This window comes from Mesoplodon bidens (genome assembly GCF_964165515.1).
Source record: "Mesoplodon bidens genome assembly, chromosome: 5".
In the NCBI taxonomy this organism is placed as follows: domain Eukaryota; kingdom Metazoa; phylum Chordata; class Mammalia; order Artiodactyla; family Ziphiidae; genus Mesoplodon; species Mesoplodon bidens.
The window spans coordinates 131,415,960-131,434,326 of NC_138161.1; the positions used below are offsets into that span (position 1 = coordinate 131,415,960).

General features: G+C 37.1%; 1 protein-coding gene across 3 annotated transcripts in view; it reads left to right on the top strand.

Annotated features, from left to right (window-relative positions):
* Window positions 1-18,367, top strand: part of LOC308617365 (ceruloplasmin) — a 67,538-nt gene that overhangs the window by 15,442 nt on the left and 33,729 nt on the right. For all 3 annotated transcript variants that reach the window (XM_081234418.1, XM_081234420.1, XM_081234419.1), the window contains exons 7-9: window positions 3,319-3,458; window positions 4,621-4,758; window positions 5,794-6,008. In XM_081234418.1, coding sequence (XP_081090544.1) covers window positions 3,319-3,458; window positions 4,621-4,758; window positions 5,794-6,008 — 493 coding nt within the window. The remainder of the gene's footprint in view (window positions 1-3,318; window positions 3,459-4,620; window positions 4,759-5,793; window positions 6,009-18,367) is intronic.

Consider the following 18,367-nt stretch of genomic DNA (forward strand, 5'->3'; position numbering starts at 1 on the left):
CATCTGGGTTGCTTCTACCTTTCGGCTGTTGTGGATAATGCCACTATGAACACTGGAGTACAAGTATATGTTTAGGTCTCTGCTTTCAGTTCTTTTGGGTATACATCTAGGAGTAGAATTGCTTGATCATATGATAATTCTATTTTTAATTTTTTGAGGAACCACCATATGGTTTTCCACAGCAGCTTCACCATTTTACATTCCCACCAGCAATGTACAAGGGTTCTAATTTCTCTTCTAATTGCCAACATTTATTTTCCATTTTTTAAAAAAATAGCCATCTTAACAGGTGCAAAGAGGTATCTAATTGTGGTTCTGATTTGCATTTCCCTGATGCTTAGTGATTCTGAGCATCTTTTCATGTTCTTGTTGGCAATTTGGAGAAATGTCTGTTCAAGTCCTTTGCCCATTTCTTAATTGGGTTATTTGGGGTTTTTTGTTGTTGTTAAGTTATAAGAGTTCTTTTTATATTCTGGATATTAATCCCTTATCAGATATATCTGCTTTGCAAGTATTTCCCCTTATTCTGTAGGTTTTCTTTTCATTCTCTTGAGAGTGTCCTTTGATGCATACAAGCTACCTTTGGTACATGTCTGATGACTTCCACGGCCCCCCAGCTGTTCTTCCTGCCTCAGTCTTCCTTTCCTACTGTACATTCCTCATAAAACAGCCAAAGCAATCTTTCAAAAATGTCCGTGAGATTATGCCACACCCCTGCTCCAAGTCTCTGCCCAAACATCACCTCTTTAGAGAAGCTTTGTTTGCCATGCATCTACTTGGAAAGGTTAAGTGATTCACTCAACGGCAAACAACAGGTCAATAGCTGGGCCTGACTACCCAAGCCTGTGACTACTGAAGCAGAGATTTAAGTCCCCGCCACACTGACATTCAGTTGCAATGACTCCCAAAGCTGTATCTCCAGCCCTGAAGGCTCTTATAAATTGCAGATTTGCATTTTGAACTGCTTAGTGGACACTCCACTTGGATGAGGCTCCTCCAAATCAGTATGTCCAAGTCTGAATCCATTGTCTTCCCCACAAATCTGAGCTTCCCTCTCTGCATGAATGGTATCGCCATCCATCCGTTGCTCAAGCCCAGAGCCTGAGCACCACCCTTGACTCCCTCCCTCCTTCACTAATCCCTCCTTCTCTCCTCATCAAATGCTGCCTCATTATATCCTAAATATCTCGTAAAGTTGTTTGCTTCTCTCCAACCTCTTTGCTAATACCTCTGAAGTCATCACTACCTCTCATTGAGATTTTAAAAGCAGGCTGCTGACCCGTCTCCCTACCCTGCCTGCTATGCTCCTGCCCTAGTTTATAAGAGATGCCATGCTTGCTGTCTTCTCTGAGCCTTCCCACAGGCTGTTTCCTCCTTGCAAATACCCGCCCCCTTCTCTCCGCATACATATTCCATCATTTTAACTCCACTTCTCCTCTAGATCATTTTAAAGAAACTCGTCCTCTGGAAAGCCTTTGGGGCCTCTCCCCATCACTTTCCCCAACCCCAGGAGAAATGTTTCCTAACACTCTGTGCTTATTACATGTTATTATATTGATTGATTTGTAGTCTGTCTTCTGGGACAGATGTAAAGTCCATGTGGACAGGGATGGGTCCAGCTTGCTTATGGGTATGTCATCAGCATATAACAGGGTTCCTGGTAAAGAGCAGATGTTCCATACATTTGTCAAATGGGAGAAGAGATGAATGGGGTGGCTTTGGCAAGTCAAATGCCTTTCTGAGATTTCATTTTTTCATTTATAAAATGGGGAGAATGGGGAGCCGATGGCAGAGGAGTAGGACGTGGAGCTCACCTCCTCCCAGAAATACATCAAAAATACATCTACATGTGGAACGATTCTCATAGAACATCTACTGAACGCTGGCAGAAGACCTCAGACTTCTGAAAGGGCAAGAAAATCTCCACGTACCTGGGAAGGACAAAAGAAAAAAGAAAAAGAGAGAGAGAGAGAAAGGACTTGGGACAGGACCTGTGCCCCTGGGAGGGAGCGGTGGAAGAAGAAAGGTTCCTACAACCTGGCAAGTCCCCTGACTGGCGGGGAGATCAGCCAGGACAGAGGGGGAGCTTCGGAGCCTCGGAGGAGAGCGCAGCAACCAGTTTGCGGAAGGTAAAATGGAGAGAAACCTGCAGGGATGGATGGTACCTCCACCCTGAGCTCCCCAGCCTGAGACACTCGTCCACCCGTGTGGGTGGGGACTGGCGGCTGAAGTTCAGGCTTTGGAGGTTAGACCTGGGGAGAGGACTGGGGTTGGCTGCGCGAAGACAGCCTGAATGCAGGGTGCCATTGTTGGGGGCTGCGCGAGGGGAGGGGCAGGACTGCCAAGGAGCGTCTCTTCCCCGCGCATGCGCTCTCAGGCAACAGGACGCTGCCTACACGAGCTCCAGGGGTCGGGGCGGGCTGGGCCTCCACAGCTGAAAGAACCGGGAGCCAATCGCTGCCTCCGCCATCCCAGGGCCCGGGAGGGCGCGCCGGTCACCACATCTGCACGCCCTCTATGCAGGGGAGAAGGGCCAGCACGTGCTGAGGAAAGGTAGAAGCATCCCAACTGAAAGTGGCCCTCACGCCAGAAAATAGTAAAACCGCACAAGCTACGCAGGGATGCTCCCGCATATAAATAACCTTCCAAGACTACGGTAGCTAACTGTTTCTCCTAAACTCACAGAGTAAGAGAAATATAAGCAAACGAAGAAGCAGGGGAACCACTCCCAGTTAAAAGACCGAGAGAATTCCCCTGAAGGAACAATGAAACAGACCTCTTCAGTCTAATAGACACCGAGTTCAAAAAAGGGGTAATAAGGGGCTTCCCTGGTGGCGCAGTGGTTGAGAGTCCGCCTGCCGATGCAGGGCACACGGGTTCGTGCCCCGGTCCGGGAAGATCCCACGTGCCGCGGAGCGGCTGGGCCCGTGAGCCATGGCCGCTGAGCCTGCGCGTCCGGAGCCTGTGCTCCGCAACGGGAGAGGCCACAACAGTGAGAGTCCCGCGTACCGCAAAAAAAAAAAAAAAAGATTCTATTGCAGGACAATTTATTAACTGTCAGGGGTTGACATGGACCCTCTTGAAATTTTTTTCACTTTGCTTGAAAAAATAAAATCTCTATGCCGTGAGTCTCCACCCCTTAACTGAACATCCTTCTATAAGGTGCCTAGTACTATCTGCTCCTCTGAGGAGTATTTGGTAAATAATGGGTAATTTCTAAGCACAGGTCAGAATTTTTCTCTTCAGTTAGTATCCTATGTGACAACCTGGCTCTGTTCTGCTTTCAACTCCAGAATTAAACCTTTTTTCTTTTGGCAGTGATTCAGAGGTATTTTTTGAACATGGTTCTACAAGAATTGGAGGCTCATATAAAAAGCTGGTTTATCGTGAGTACACAGATGCCTCCTTTACAAATCGAAAGGAGAGAGGCCCTGAAGAGGAACATCTTGGCATCCTGGGTGAGTCTGTGCAGAATACATATGACTAATGTACTCTTCCCCTGAGCTACCATCAACCTCAGAAAGAACAGAAGCTACAGAACCTGTGGCATGATTTCTACGTATAAACTATGGACGTGGAAGAGGAATCATCAATAAAATGCAGCAGCGAATTACTTTTCCAAATGTAAATTACCCATAGTAAATCTTCATCATTAAAAGCCAGGCTGACTTCAAATGATTAATTTTTTTCTTTCTTCAAAGAGGTAAGGGGTTTGTGTGACTTTGTTTAAATAGATGGTAAAGCTATTAGTTTCCGCTTTTAGCCAAATGTACATTCCCTTAGAAATAAAATTCAGCTACTAATGAGACAGGTTGGGATTGTTTTAGAGCCTCCTGCAGGCTGCCCCCAGGCAGAGCCCAGAGACCTGTTCTTGCTCAGGCACTTGGGCAGAATAGCAAGTGAGTGGCTTCAGACTGTCCTCACTCTTCACCTATTAGCTGTGTTACCTTGGAAAGTACTCAGCTTTCTGTGCCTGTTTCCTTTCTGTAAAATGGGAACAATAATAACAATGGTCCCTACTTCATAAATCTGTTGTAAGGATTAAATGAGTTAATTCACGTAAACATTCAGAAGAGCACATAAGAAGCTTTCAATAAGTATCATTTTATATATTACATAAAATATTTTTGTACTATATTTCTGTGTTTTTGTTCTATATTTAGTAATAATATTGATTTTCGTGATGGGAAATCCACAACAGTGCTGTTACGTTTCACAGCCAAGACAATTTAACTTACCCCCTTTGGGTGGTCAAGGTTTATGGCATTCTCCTGACTCTTTAGACAAATAACACACATCTGGTCCACAGAAAAATAGGGTGAGGAGAGTGTAGATACTCTCAATAGTATTTTATAGAGTATGAAACTTGTGAACTAACTTGGATAAAAATGGTAACAAATTTCATTACCTGAAGTTAACTAAGAAAGCCCCTCTCATCTTTTTCTGGCCTCCTCATGTCAAATAGATAATGGACTTTTTAAAAACCAAGGTTTCCATTTGCAACAATAAGCATGTTGCTTCCAGTGGTTCTTGCCAGAGGACAAGGCAAAGAAAACAACTGTCTTATGCATTCTGTGTGCTATATATCAGGGAGGATAATAATTCTCTCTTTGTCCCTAGGTCCTGTCATTTCGGCAGAGGTGGGAGACACCATCAGAGTCACCTTCCATAACAAAGGAACATATCCCCTCAGTATTGAACCGATTGGGGTGAGCGTCGATAAAAGCAATGAGGGCACGTACTACAGCCCAAGCAGAAGTGAGTACAACACTCTGTAACCAAACAATAATGTTTAATAACCTACTGTGCTGGTCACCCCCGGGAAAATTGTCCTGCAAAAACCAAAGGCTGGAACTTCTGAGGAAACTTCTCATATACCGTTCTCAGAATCATGCCAGGAAGCAAGTAAATCTCTTCCTACCATTTCCAATATGTTTGTGGAATTTTGTCCTACCTTAATTGGATGATTATTGACAATGCTGCTAGTAACTTATTTGGATTGCATCAATTATACATTTCCAGAGTTCTATTTGGGTGATTGTTAAATTTGAAAAATATTCTTGCAATTATAAGATTAGATGTACATTTTAGAATATTTAAAAAATATAAAAAGGTGTAGCCAAAAATATTATCCATAGTTCTATAGACAACCACTATTATATTTTTGTATGTCCTCCATTCTTTGATCTGTGTAAATAATAATTACATGTGTTTGAGATCATAGAATATAAATATACTTATCACTATAATTTTATACCCAGAGTTTGCTTTCTTAGCACTATAAACATTTTATAAATATAATTTCAGTGATACAAAATATTCCATTACATGAAAGTATTTAGGTATTTTTGTATGTCAAGGCTGACAAATGAAGACCCTATTCTGGGTCTCAGACTTCTTGTATCCTCACGTGGAGGAAGGGGCTAGGGAACTCTGTGGGATCTCTTTTGTCTGGGCACTAATCCCACTCAGAAGGGCTCCACTCTCATGACCAGATTACCTGCTAAACACCACTTCGAACACCATCATATTGCACATTAGGATTCCAATATGTGAATTTTGGGGAAACATAAACATTCAGACTATAGCAGGCACCAATCTCAGACAGAGGTTTAGAGGAGACTTCCTGGAGAAAATTATTCCCATTTGTGACCTGACACTGGTAGGATTCCACTCTAATTCATAAAAGGAGCACAGAAGTGGGTTATCCTAGACTAAATGCAGTCTACTCCATGGCTCAAATGATGACATTAGAAAGCATACTTAACCTCTCCAGTGTGACCTTTCTTACAGATGCGACTCCTCCTTCAGCCTCCCATGTGGTACCCAAAGGAACATTCACCTATGAATGGACTGTCCCCAAAGAAGTAGGACCCACTTACAAAGATCCTGTCTGTCTAGCTAAGATGTATTATTCTGCTGTGGATCCCACCAAAGATATATTTACTGGGCTTATCGGGCCAATGAAAATATGCAGGAAAGGAAGTTTACTTGCAAATGGGAGACTGGTAAGTCCAATGAGGGAAAATGAAAATGATTTTCCAGTCCCTTTGAATTATCATTATTATAAGGAAAATCCTGGGGTTTGAGGCAGTGAGGGTTCCACGCCTAATGTTTATTATAATTTTTTCTTAGGCTTATATCTATATTGTGCAGAGATTCTCTGGCTAACGTGATTGTTCCAGGATGAGTTGGAAACAAGATTTTCCTTGGAATCCAAAGTCTATTATGATACCATTAGACTTCAACACACACATTTCAAAAAATCACCTATTAATGATAATAAGTCACTCAACATTCACTACGGAAATATTGCTTAAAATATTTTTTATGTGGCAGCCTGGATGGGAGGGGAGTTCAGGGGAGAATGGATACATGCATATGTATAGCCGAGTCCCTTTGCTGTGCACCTGAAACTATCACAACATTGTTAATTGGCTATACTCCAATATAAAATAAAAAGTAAAAAAAATGAAATGGGAAAATGACCCTTTGATCTAGAAATAGAAATCCCTAATCCCACAATTGTTTTTAGCTCTAAAATAAATATTTTATTTATTTATTTATTTATTTATTTATTTATTTTTATTTTTTTATTTTTTTTTTTTGCGGTACGCGGGCCTCTCACTGCTGTGGCCTCTCCCGTTGCGGAGCACAGGCTCCGGACGCACAGGCTCAGCAGTCATGGCTCACGGGCCCAGCCGCGCTGCGGCATGTGGGATCTTCCCAGACCGGGGCACGAACCCGTGTCCCCTGCATCGGCAGGCGGACTCTCAACCACTGTGCCACCAGGGAAGCCCTAAAATAAATATTTTAATATAAATCTTTAAAAGAGAAGATTCTTTTAAAAATGCATTCAATACAGTTATCACATCTTAAAGCATCATCATAATTCCTTAATATCATCAAATTTCCAATCAATGTTCACATTTTAATTGAACATTTGTCCTTTAATTGTTTAAAGTTTGTTGTGTGGATAGGCACTCAAATAATTACACACATTACAATCAGTTGATATGTTTCTCAAGATATTTCCTTGCGTTTTTCTGTTGCAAAAGTCTTTTATCCTGTAGAAGTTCTCATGTCTAGATTTTACTGATTGCATTCCTGTGGTGTCATTTAACATGTTTCTTTCTCTTTTACTCTATTTCCTATAAATCAGTGGCTAGATCTACAAGCCTGATCAGATTCAGGTTAGATTTTTTTATTTTTTGCAATACTACTTCATGTGTGGTACTGGGTACCTCGATCAAGGAGTATATAATGTATACTTGTCTCTCAGTTGGGGATGTTGTCAGCTACTGATAAACATTTCCTAGATTCATAAATGAATCAGGTGTTGAACAATAGTAATATTTTGATTCCATCATTCCTTCTGTGTTTATTAGCTACTATACTTGTATAAACAGAAACCTCTCTTAATGGACTATTTGGTTGCCCTTAGGTACGTGTTATACAAGAAAGGAATGACAAATGCTTGATTCTTTCCCTTTATTTACAAGTTTTAGTATTACTAGTTCTCTCCTAACATACTTCAAAGGTTTTTAATAGTTTAAATTTAAGTACTATTGTAAACTCATGGATTTAAGCATATTTAGTATGCTTCAATTCATTACTATTATACTTACTGATGCTCAAAATGTCCTATTTTTTGCCACTGGGAGACTTGCTCAGGTTGACTTCATTTTTACATGAACTTAGTAGTCTTTGAAGCTTCTTTGACTTCTAGTATAAAAAGCTATTTCAGGTTCATATTGTACATTTTCTGAGCCAGACCTGAAATCAGTCATTTCTCCCAAAAAGTCCTGGTTCTTTTCAGTAAGAAATTATTTTTAAAACTACAGTCAGGGCATTAGGGGTGCTCAGTGCTATTGTATTAGTCATTGTTCCTAAGCCTTTTCAGTGAGCAGAATTGAAAAAAATGTTTTTTTAATAAAATTCATCATGGGTTCATACTGATACTTACTATTCAAATTCAGGTCTATGGATTTTGTTTGTTTGTTTACTTAACCTCATTGATCTTATATCTGTATTTCCCTTCAACTGCACTGAAAAAGCTGAGTTCTCAATAATACCAGCATAAATATGCACTCATTTCATCCCACGATATAGACACAACAGTCTCAGGATTACAATTACAACACTACAGCCAACAATATAATTATTGAAAACAGTTTTGCAGCCCTGTTTTTCTTTAGAGTGGATCCCACTAAGGATGTTCAGTCAAATTACAGATTTAAAGTCACTTGGAATAGTTCCTCCCTGTGGAGTTTTGCCACCCACTGGATACACAGGTTTATTTATTTATTTATTTTAATGTATTTATTTTTTAGGGATTGCTTTTTAAACTGTAACATTATTTTATAATTACATAAAACATTTGCCTGACTCCAACATTGTATCTACAAAAAGAAGCAGATTCAAAGAAATCTAGCGTCTATCCTTTCTTCCCTGTCACCTATCCCCTCACTATAGATAACTTTTTAAAACTTTATTCTTTTATTTTTCACTATTATTTTTATTAACTTTATTTTTTAGAGCACTTTAATGTTTACAGCAAAATTGAGGGTAAAGTTCAGAGATTTCCAGTATACCTCTTATTCCCCCACACATGCCCTCCCCCAATATCAACATCCTCAACAGAGTAGATCCATGTATCCATCATTACAGTATCATACAGAGTATTTTCACTGCCCTAAAAGTCCTCTGTGCTCCATCTATTTATCCCATCCTTCCAACCCCCAACTCCTAGCAAACCCGGTCTTTTCACTCTCTCCAGAGTTTTGCCTTTTCCAGATTGTCATATAGTTGGAATCATACAATGTATATAGCCTTTTCAGATTGGCTTCTTTCACTTAATAATATGCATTTATGTTTCCTCCAAGTCTTTTCATGGCTCAGTAGCTTATTTCTTTTTAACGATGAATAATATTCCATTGTCTGGCAATTACGAATAAAGCTGCTTTATGAATAAACATCCATATGAAGGTTTTTGTGTAGACCTAAGTTTTCGTTTCCTTTGGGGAAATACCAAGGAACCCAATTGCTGGATTATATGGTAAGAGTATGTTTAGTTTAAAAAACAAAAACAAACCTGCCAAACTCTCTTCCAAAGTAGCTGTACAATTTTGCATTCCCACCAGAAATGAATGTTAGAGTTCCCATTGCTCCACATTCTTGCCAGAATTTGGTGTTGTCATGTTCCAGATTTTGGCCATTCTAATAAGTGTGTAGTGGTATCTCATTGGTATTTTAATGACATGTGACATAGAGCACCTTTTCAAATGCTTGTTTGCCATCTGTACATTTGTCTGTTAAGGTCTTTCGTTCATTTGTTAATTGAGTTGTTTTCTTAATGTTGAGTTTTAAGGGTTCTTTTTATGTTTTGATAAAGTCTTTTATCAGGTGTATCCTTTGTGAATATTTTTCTCCCAGGCTGTGGCTTGTCTTCTCATTTTATTGACAATATTTTCTTCAGAGCATAAAATTTAATTTTAATAAAATCCAGTTTATCAATTCTTTCTTTCATAGATTGTGCCCTTGGTGTTGTGTCTAAAAAGCTATTGCCATATCCAAAGTCATCTAGACTTTCTCCTATGTTATCTTCTAGGAGTTTTACAGTTTTGCACTTTACATTTAGGTCTATGAGCCGTTTTGAGTTAATTTTTGTGAAGAGTGTAAGGTCTATGTCTAGATTCATTTTTTTGCATGTGGATATCCATCTGTTATAGCACCATTGATTGAAAAGACTATCTTAGCTCCTTTGTCAGAGATCAGTTGACTAAATTTATGTGGCTGTTTCTTAGCTCTCTATTCTTTCTATTGATCTATTGATCTTTCACCAATACCACACCGTCTTGATTACTGGAGTGTTATAGTAAGGTTTGAAGTTGGGGAGTGTCAGTTCTCCAACTTCATTTTTCTTCAATATTGTGTTGGCTATTTTGGGGCTTTTGCCTCTCCAGGTAAACTTTAGAATCAGTTTGTAGACATCCACAAATAATTTGCTGGGATTTTGATTCAGACTGCATTGAATCTATAGATCAAGTTAGGAAGAACTGAAACTTGGTAGTATTGAGTCTTCCTATCCATGAACATTTATTTAGTTCTTTAATTTCATTCACCAGAGTTTTTAGTTTTCCTCATATAAGATCTTGTACATATTCTTTTAGATTTATAACTAAGTATTTCATTAGGAGGATGCTAATGTAAATGGTATTGTTTTTAATTTCAAATTCCACTTTTCATTGCTAGTATATATGAGATTGATTGACTTTTGTATATTAACCTTGCATCCTGTAACCTTGCTATAATTGCTTATTAGTTACAGGAGTTACCTTGTCAATCCTTTTGGATTTTCTGCATAGATGATCATGCGATCTGTGAACAAAGACAGTTACTTTCTTTCTTCCCAATCTGTATACGTTTTATTTCCTTTTCTTGTCATATTGCACTAGCTAAAACTTCCAGTATGATATTGAAAAGGAGTGATGAGAGGGGACATCCTTGTTTTGTACCTGATTTTAGTGGGAAAGCTTCTAGTTTCTCACCATTAAGTATTATCTTAGCAGTAGTTTTTTGGTAGATATTCTTTATCAAGTTGAGGAGTTCCCCCATTTTATTTTACTAAGAGGTTTGTTTGTTTGTTTGTTTTGATCATGAATGGGTGTTGGATTTTGTCAAATGCTTTTTCTGTATCTATTGATATGACCACATGACTTTCCTTCTTTAGCTTATTGATGTGATGGATCACATTAACTGATCTTTGAATGTTAAGCCAGGCTTGAATATCTGTGATAAATCCCACTTGGTCATGGTATAGTTCTTTTTATACATTTTCGGATTCTATTTGCTAATTTTTTTAAGGTATTTTACATCTATATTTATTAGAGTTATTCATCTCTAGTTTTTTTGTAATGTCTTTTTCTGGTCTTCGTATTAGAGTAATGTTGGCCTCCTAGAATGAGATAAGAAGTATTCTCTCTGTTTTTGTCCTCTGACGGATTTAAAGAGAGTTAGTATAATTTCTTCCTTAAATGTTTGGTAGAATTCACCAGTGAACACTTCTGGGCTGTTCTGGAAGGTTACTAGCTATTGGTTCAACTTCTTTAGTAGATACAGGCCTATTCAGAGTGTCTATTTCTTCTTGTGTGTTTTAGCAAATTATGTCTTTCAAGGAATTGATCCATTTCATGTAGGTTATCAAATTTATGAGCATAGATTTGTTCATAGTATTCCTTTATTATTCTTTTAATGTTCATAGGATCTGTAGTGATATCCCATATTTCATTTCTGATATTAGTAATTCATGTTCTCTTTCTTTTTTTCTTAGTTAGCCTGACTAAAGACTGATTGATTTTATTGATCTTTTCAAATAATCAGTTTTAGTTTCACTGATTTTTTTCTATTGATTTACTGTTTTCAATGTCATTGATTTCTTCTCTAACTCTTATTCTTTTATTTAAAGAATAAAAGAATTCTTTTATTTTATTTACTTTATTTAAAAACAAATATGTGTGTGTATGTATTCATATTCTAACTTTCTTTTTTCACTTAACAATATAATCTGTAAGTCTTTATACTGTAATATATGGAAATATTCCTCATTCTTTTTTACAGTGGATATTACTCCCTGGTGTAGACATGCCTCAGTTTATACAATCGGTCCACTATTTGGCAGGCGTTTGCACTCTTTCCAGTCTTTGCTCTTACAAATACATTGTAACAGGTAGTCTTGTTCATATGTCTCTTTGTATTTTGACAACATGTCTTTGGGATAAATTTGGTTCTGGTGGGGCAAAGGATAAACACATGTACTCTTTTGCTAGATATTGCCAAATTCCCTTCCATGGGAATTGTACCATTTTATACTCCCACCAGGTATGAGATTAGATTATCTGTTTTCCACAGTTCATAAGTGTATTGTCAAATTTGGGGATTTTTACCAGTCTGATAGGACATAAACAGTACCTCTGTAATTTTAATTTGTGTTTCTCTTATTATTAGTCGTTGAACATTTTTTCAAATCGTTAAGAACTATATTCACTTCTTTTCCATGAATTGTTCATAACTTTATCCCATTTTCCTATAAGGTTATTTTTCTTCACTGATTTAGAAGCTTTCTATATATTAGCTATAGAAAGTCTTTGTTTGAGATATTAGTTGTAAATATTTTTTATCTTAGTTTATCATTTGCCTTTATACTTTGTTTATGGATGTTGTTGCTTACCATGTGAAATTTTTACTTCTACCATCTTTTCCTTTATTGTTAATGGATTCCAAGTCATGATTAAGAAAGTTTTCACAACTCTCAGGTTATAAAGGAATTCACCCATTCTGCCTTCAAGTACTTGTAAGGTTACATTTTTCAGTTTTAAGTCTCTGTTCCATTTAGAATTTATGCTGGTGTACAGTTAAGGAATAGACCAAATTTATCTTTTTCTAAATGGCTATCCAGTTATCTCAACACCATTTATTAAAAAGTCACACTTTAGGGGACTTCCCTTGTGGTCTAGTGTCTAAGACCCCACACTCCCAATGCAGGGGCCTGGGTTCGATCCCTGGTCAGGGAACTAGATCCCACATACATGCCACAACTAAAGATCCCACACACTGCAACTAAGAGCCCGCTGGTCACAATGAAGGTCCTGCATGTGGCAGTGAAGGTCCTGCTTGACACAACTAAGACCTGATGCAGCCTAAATAAATAGATAATGTTTTTTTAAAAGTCACACTTTAGCCCATTGATTTAAATGCTCCCCTTTATCAGATACTAAATTTTCATACACAATTGAGTCCATTTCTTGATTTTCTATTCTATTCCATTGTTCTCTATCTATTCATGCACCAATACCATACTGTTATAATTACAGAGCCTCTATAATGTGTTTAAATGACTTGTAGCCATACCTCAAGGCACTTTTTTCATCATTTTAATGGCCATTTTTGCTTACTTATTCTTTTTAATGAACCTTGTAAAAACTTACCTGGCTCCAGAAAAAAAAATCCTGAGAGTGTTTTATTGGGATTGTCTCAAATATACAAATTAAATTAGGAAAAACAGCCATTATTGTAAAGTTGAGTAACCCTGCACAAGAACATATGTCTTTCCACTTGTTCAAGTCTACTATTGTGTTTTTCAGGAGTATTTTATAGTTCCCCTTATATAGGTTTTGGATTTTTTAAAGTGTATGCCTAGATATTTTATTTTTATTTGTCTATTATAAATGGTAATGCCATCATTTAAAATTTTTAAATATGTTACTGAAAAAAATGGTTTTCTACCTTTTTTTTTTTAGTTTTTTACAACCATTTAAAAATTTTTATCTATTTATTTATTTGGCTGCATTGGGTCTTAGTTGTGGCACGTGGGATCTTTGTTGCAGCATGTGGGATCTTTTGTTGTGGTGCATGGGCTCTTCATTGTGGTGCGTGAGCTTCTCTCTGGTTGTGGTGCACGGGCTCCAGAGAGCGCAGGCTCAGTAGTTGTGGCACGGGCTTAGTTGCCCCACCGCATGTGGGATCTTAGTTCTCCAACCAGGGATCAAACCCATGTTCCCTGCATTGGAAGGCGTATTCTTAACCACTGGATCACCAGGGAAGTCCCTGGTTTTCTACCTTTAAATTCCATTCTTTTATCTTGTGCTTACCTTGGAAAGGAATAAAAGGAGACTAATGTTTATTGAACTCCGTTTAGGCACTTTTGCACATTTTACTTCATTGAACCTTCACAGCAACCCAAGAGGCTAAGTATTGTTATCCTCATTTTTACAGAAGAGGAACTGATACTCAGTGAGTTGAGATTTAAAATGTGAGTCTTTTTCTCTACATATTTTGTTTTCTTCATTTGTCAAATGAAAGAGTCACAAGACAAGAAGGTCTACAGGAACTATTAAAAGTCCTCATCCTGGGGACCCTCCTGGCAGCCCAGTGGTTAAGACTCTGCCCTTCCAATACAGGAAGTGCATGTTTGATCCCTGGTCGGAGAGCTAAGATCCCACATGCTGCAAGGTGCAGCCAGAAAAAAAAAAAAAAGTCCTCATCCTGGTTTTTTCACGTATTAGCCATGTGGCTTCAGATTGGATAAAATATTCAGAGTAAGTTAAATAGTACCTTGTTTAGTGTCTGAGATTAATGAAAATATCTCTATTATTTTACCACTAAATATGACAGTGGCTATTAGTTGTTACTTTTTATTCTATTTCTGGTTTACTGGCACTGTGTTTTCTGTTTAAAATCACTTGTGCTGCTCAAAAAAAAAAAAAAGCCAAAAATAAAAAAAAGTACTGTGCTAGGCACAGAATTCATTGGTAAATAAGACCTCCTCTAACAGAGTTTATATTCTAGTGTGTGGTGTAGCAGAAAGGAAGGGGCAAAGGGAGTGATGGCATGGAAAGGAGAGGAGATAAGCAAACAGAAAAAATAAAAATAACCTCAGAAAGTGATATGTGTTTTAAAAAAACGAAATAGGGTAATGTGATAGTGAATAGAAATTATAGTTTAGATAATGTGGAAGTATTATTTGAGGTGAGATCTAAATTTTAAAGAGGCAGCCTTGCAAAAATCTGAGGGAAACACAAAAGGATCAGCTACTGCCAGAATGTCAAATTTTATAAAAATTTATTTTTAGATTTCCTTGAATTATTACCTATCTTTTCTCCTTTGATCAATAAGTGTGACCAAGTACATAAAGAATTTCCTATTGAACCATCCTTGCACTTCTGGGGAAAAAATATTACTTTGAGCATGTGTTTTTTAAAATTTATTTCTGTGTTGAATTTGATAGTGTTTTATTTAGAACTTCTCATCTAAGCTATAAGTGATATTAATTTAGATTGTCTGCTTTTTTAGTGATATATCATAGTTGTACTATCTGCATTAAATAAATTGGGAAAAATTTTAATACCTTTACATTTTTATAAATTTCTTTTGCTTTTATTAACTCTTTTCTTCTTTTTATTTTTCTAAAATTTTCAGATATTTACAATATTTTTATTTGGCTTTGCTTAAAATAAACATTTCAGACTCTCAGTTTATATGTTTAATTATATTCCATACATTATGACTTGTAGTGTTCTCATGGACATTACTTACTAAATTCTTAGACATTCAATTTTGTTTCTTCTTTGATCTGAGTTATTTGGACAAAATATTATCTTTATTTTTTTTAATTTTTTGTCCTTTTATGAGTAATTTTCAGTTTTGTTGCATTATAATTAGGAAATGTGACCTGTAAACTTTTCACTGAAGTTTTCTCTGAAGGTCAGTATGTAAGTGATTATAGAAGTTCCCTGCTGGAATCCTGACACATCTGAAAATGTCACTTTGTTGTGCTTTGCCTGTATAGAATTTTTCAATCATAATCTTTTCCCCAAAAAACGTAATTGCTACTCTAACTTCCGCTGACATTTATTGTACTAGCGGAGTCCAATGTTCATGGTAACTTTTAAAATGGATTATTGTAGAAAATTTTCTCTCTGAAATCCAAAAATTTTACCAGTACATTTTTAGGTATAGGTCTATATTAATAATTTTGTCTTGTTTTCAGTGAAGTTTTTGAATCTGAATACTCTAGTATTTTCCCTTTATAGTGGTGAATATTTCCACCATTATTTATTATTATTATGTCTCACCCTTTTATAACTTCTCTCTAAAATCATTACTAGGTATATATTTTTCATCTTTGAATCTTTTCTTCTGACTTATGGGAGCTTTCTTAAGACCATCCACATCATTGATTCAGTTATCTGCAGGATCTAACCTTCAGGTTAGTTGGATTTTTAAAATTTCATAAGCATGTTTTTCATCCAAAAAAATGATCTCAGGAAAAAGATATGCAATAATCTCTCAAATTTTCTCTTCTTTAAGAGAATAAGTTTTCCTCAGGGATTCATATGCTTTGATTCTTTAGACCAGTTGCCTTCTTGTCAACTACTGAATCATTCCATAGACCAGATAGCATTTCTGTTTCCTTATTTATCACCAAGGATAGGGGAAGGGGAAGTGAGAATGTCCAGATGGCTGGAGATTGTGTGAATTCTTTTTCTTTTTTTGGAATTTCTGAATTTTATTTTATCTTTTTATACAGAGGGTTCTTATTACTTATCCATTTAAAACATATTAGTGTATATATGTCAATCCCAATCTCCCAATTCATCACACCACCACCCCAAACCCCCTGTGGCTTTCCCCCCTTGGTGTGCATACGTTTGTGCTCTACATCTGTGTCTCAATTTCTGTCCTGCAAACTGGTTCATTTGTACCATTTTTCTAGGTTCCACATATATGCAATAATATATGATATTTGTTTTTCTCTTTCTGACTTACTTCACTCTGTATGACAGTCTCTAGATTTATCCACGTCTCTACAAATGACCCAATTTCATTCCTTTTTACGGCTGAGTAATATTCCATTGTATATATGTACCACATGTTCTTTATCCACTCGTCTGTCGATGGGCATTTAGGTTGCTTCCATGACCTGTCTATTGTAAATAGTGCTGCAATGAACATTGGGGTGCATGTGTCTTTTTGAATTATGGTTTTCTCTGGTTATATGCCCAGTAGTAGGATTGCTGGGTCATATGGTAATTCTATTTTTAGTTTTTTAAGGAACATCCATACAGTTCTCCATAGTGGCTGTATCAATTTACATTCCCACCAACAGTGCAAGAGGGTTCCCTTTTCTCCACACCCTCTGCAGGATCTGTTGTTTGCAGATTTTCTGATGATGCTCATTCTAACTGGTGTGAGGTAATACCTCACTGTAGTTTTGATTTGCATTTCTATAATAATTAGTGATATTGAGCAGCTTTTCATGTGCTTCTTGTTCCTCTGTATGTCTTCTTTGGAGAAATGTCTATTTAGGTCTTCTGCCCATTTTTTGATTGGGTTGTTTATTTTTATTTATTTATTTATTTATTTTTGTGGTACGCGGGCCTCTCACCGCTGTGGCCTCTCCCGCCACGGAGCACAGGCACAGTGGCCATGGCTCACGGGTCCAGCTGCTCCGTGGCATGCAGGATCCTCCCAGACCAGGGCACGAACCCACGTCCCCTGCATCGGCAGGTGGACTCCCAACCTCCATGCCACCAGGGAAGCCCCTGTTTATTTTTTTAATATTGAAGTGCATGAGATGTTTATATATTTGGGAGGTTAATCCTTTGTCTGTTGATTCATTTGCAAATATTTTCTCCCATTCTGAGGGCTGTCTTTTCATCTTGTTTGTAGTTTCCTTTGCTTTGCAAAAGCTTTCAAGTTTCATTAGGTCCCATTTGTTTATTTTTGTTTTTATTTCCATTACTCTAGGAGGTGGATCAAAAAAGATCTTGCTGTGATTTATGTCAAAGAGTGTTTTTCCTATGTTTTCCTCTAAGAGTTTTACAGTGTCCGGTCTTACATTTAGGTCTCTAATCCATTTTGAGTTTATTTTTGTGTATGGTGTTAGGTAGTGTTCTAATTTCATTCTTCTACATGTAGCTGTCCAGTTTTCCCAGCACGACTTATTGAAGAGACTGTCTTTTCTCCACTGTATATCCTTTTCTCCATTGTATATCCTCCTTTGTCATAGATTAGTTGACCATAGGTGTGTGGGTTTATATCTGGGCTTTCTATCCTGTTCCATTGATCTATATTTCTGTTTTTGTGCCAGTACAATATTGTCTTGATTACTGTAGCTTTACTGGCTATTGTATATCTACTATAATACTGTAGATTACTGTAGTATAGTCTGAAGTCAGGGAGTCTGATTCCTCCAGCTCGGTTTTTTTCCTTCAAGACTGCTTTGGCTATTTGGGGTCTTTTGTGTCTCCATACAAATTTTAAGATTTTTTGTTCTAGTTCTGTAAAAAATGCCATTGGTAATTTGATAGGGATTGCACTGAATCTGTAGATTGCTTTAGGTACTATAGTCATTTTCACAATATTGATTCTTCCAGTCCAAGAACATGGTATATCTCTCCATCTGTTTGTATCATCTTTAATTTTATTCAGCAGTGTCTTTTGGTTTTCTGCATACAGGTCTTTTGTCTCCCTAGGTAGGTTTATTCCTAGGTATTTTATTCTTTTTGTTGCAATGGTAAATGGGAGTGTTTCCTTAATTTCTCTTTCAGATTTTTCATTATTGGTGTATAGGAATGCAAGAGACATCTTTGCATTAATTTTGCATCCTGCAACTTTACCAAATTCATTGATTAGCTCTAGTAGTTTTAGGATTCTCTATGTATAGTATCATATCATCTGCAAACAGTGACAGTTTTACTTCTTCTTTTCCAATTTGTATTCCTTTTATTTCTTTTTCTTCTCTGATTGCCACGGCTAGGACTTCCAAAACTATGTTGAATAATAATGGTTAGAGTGGACATCCTTG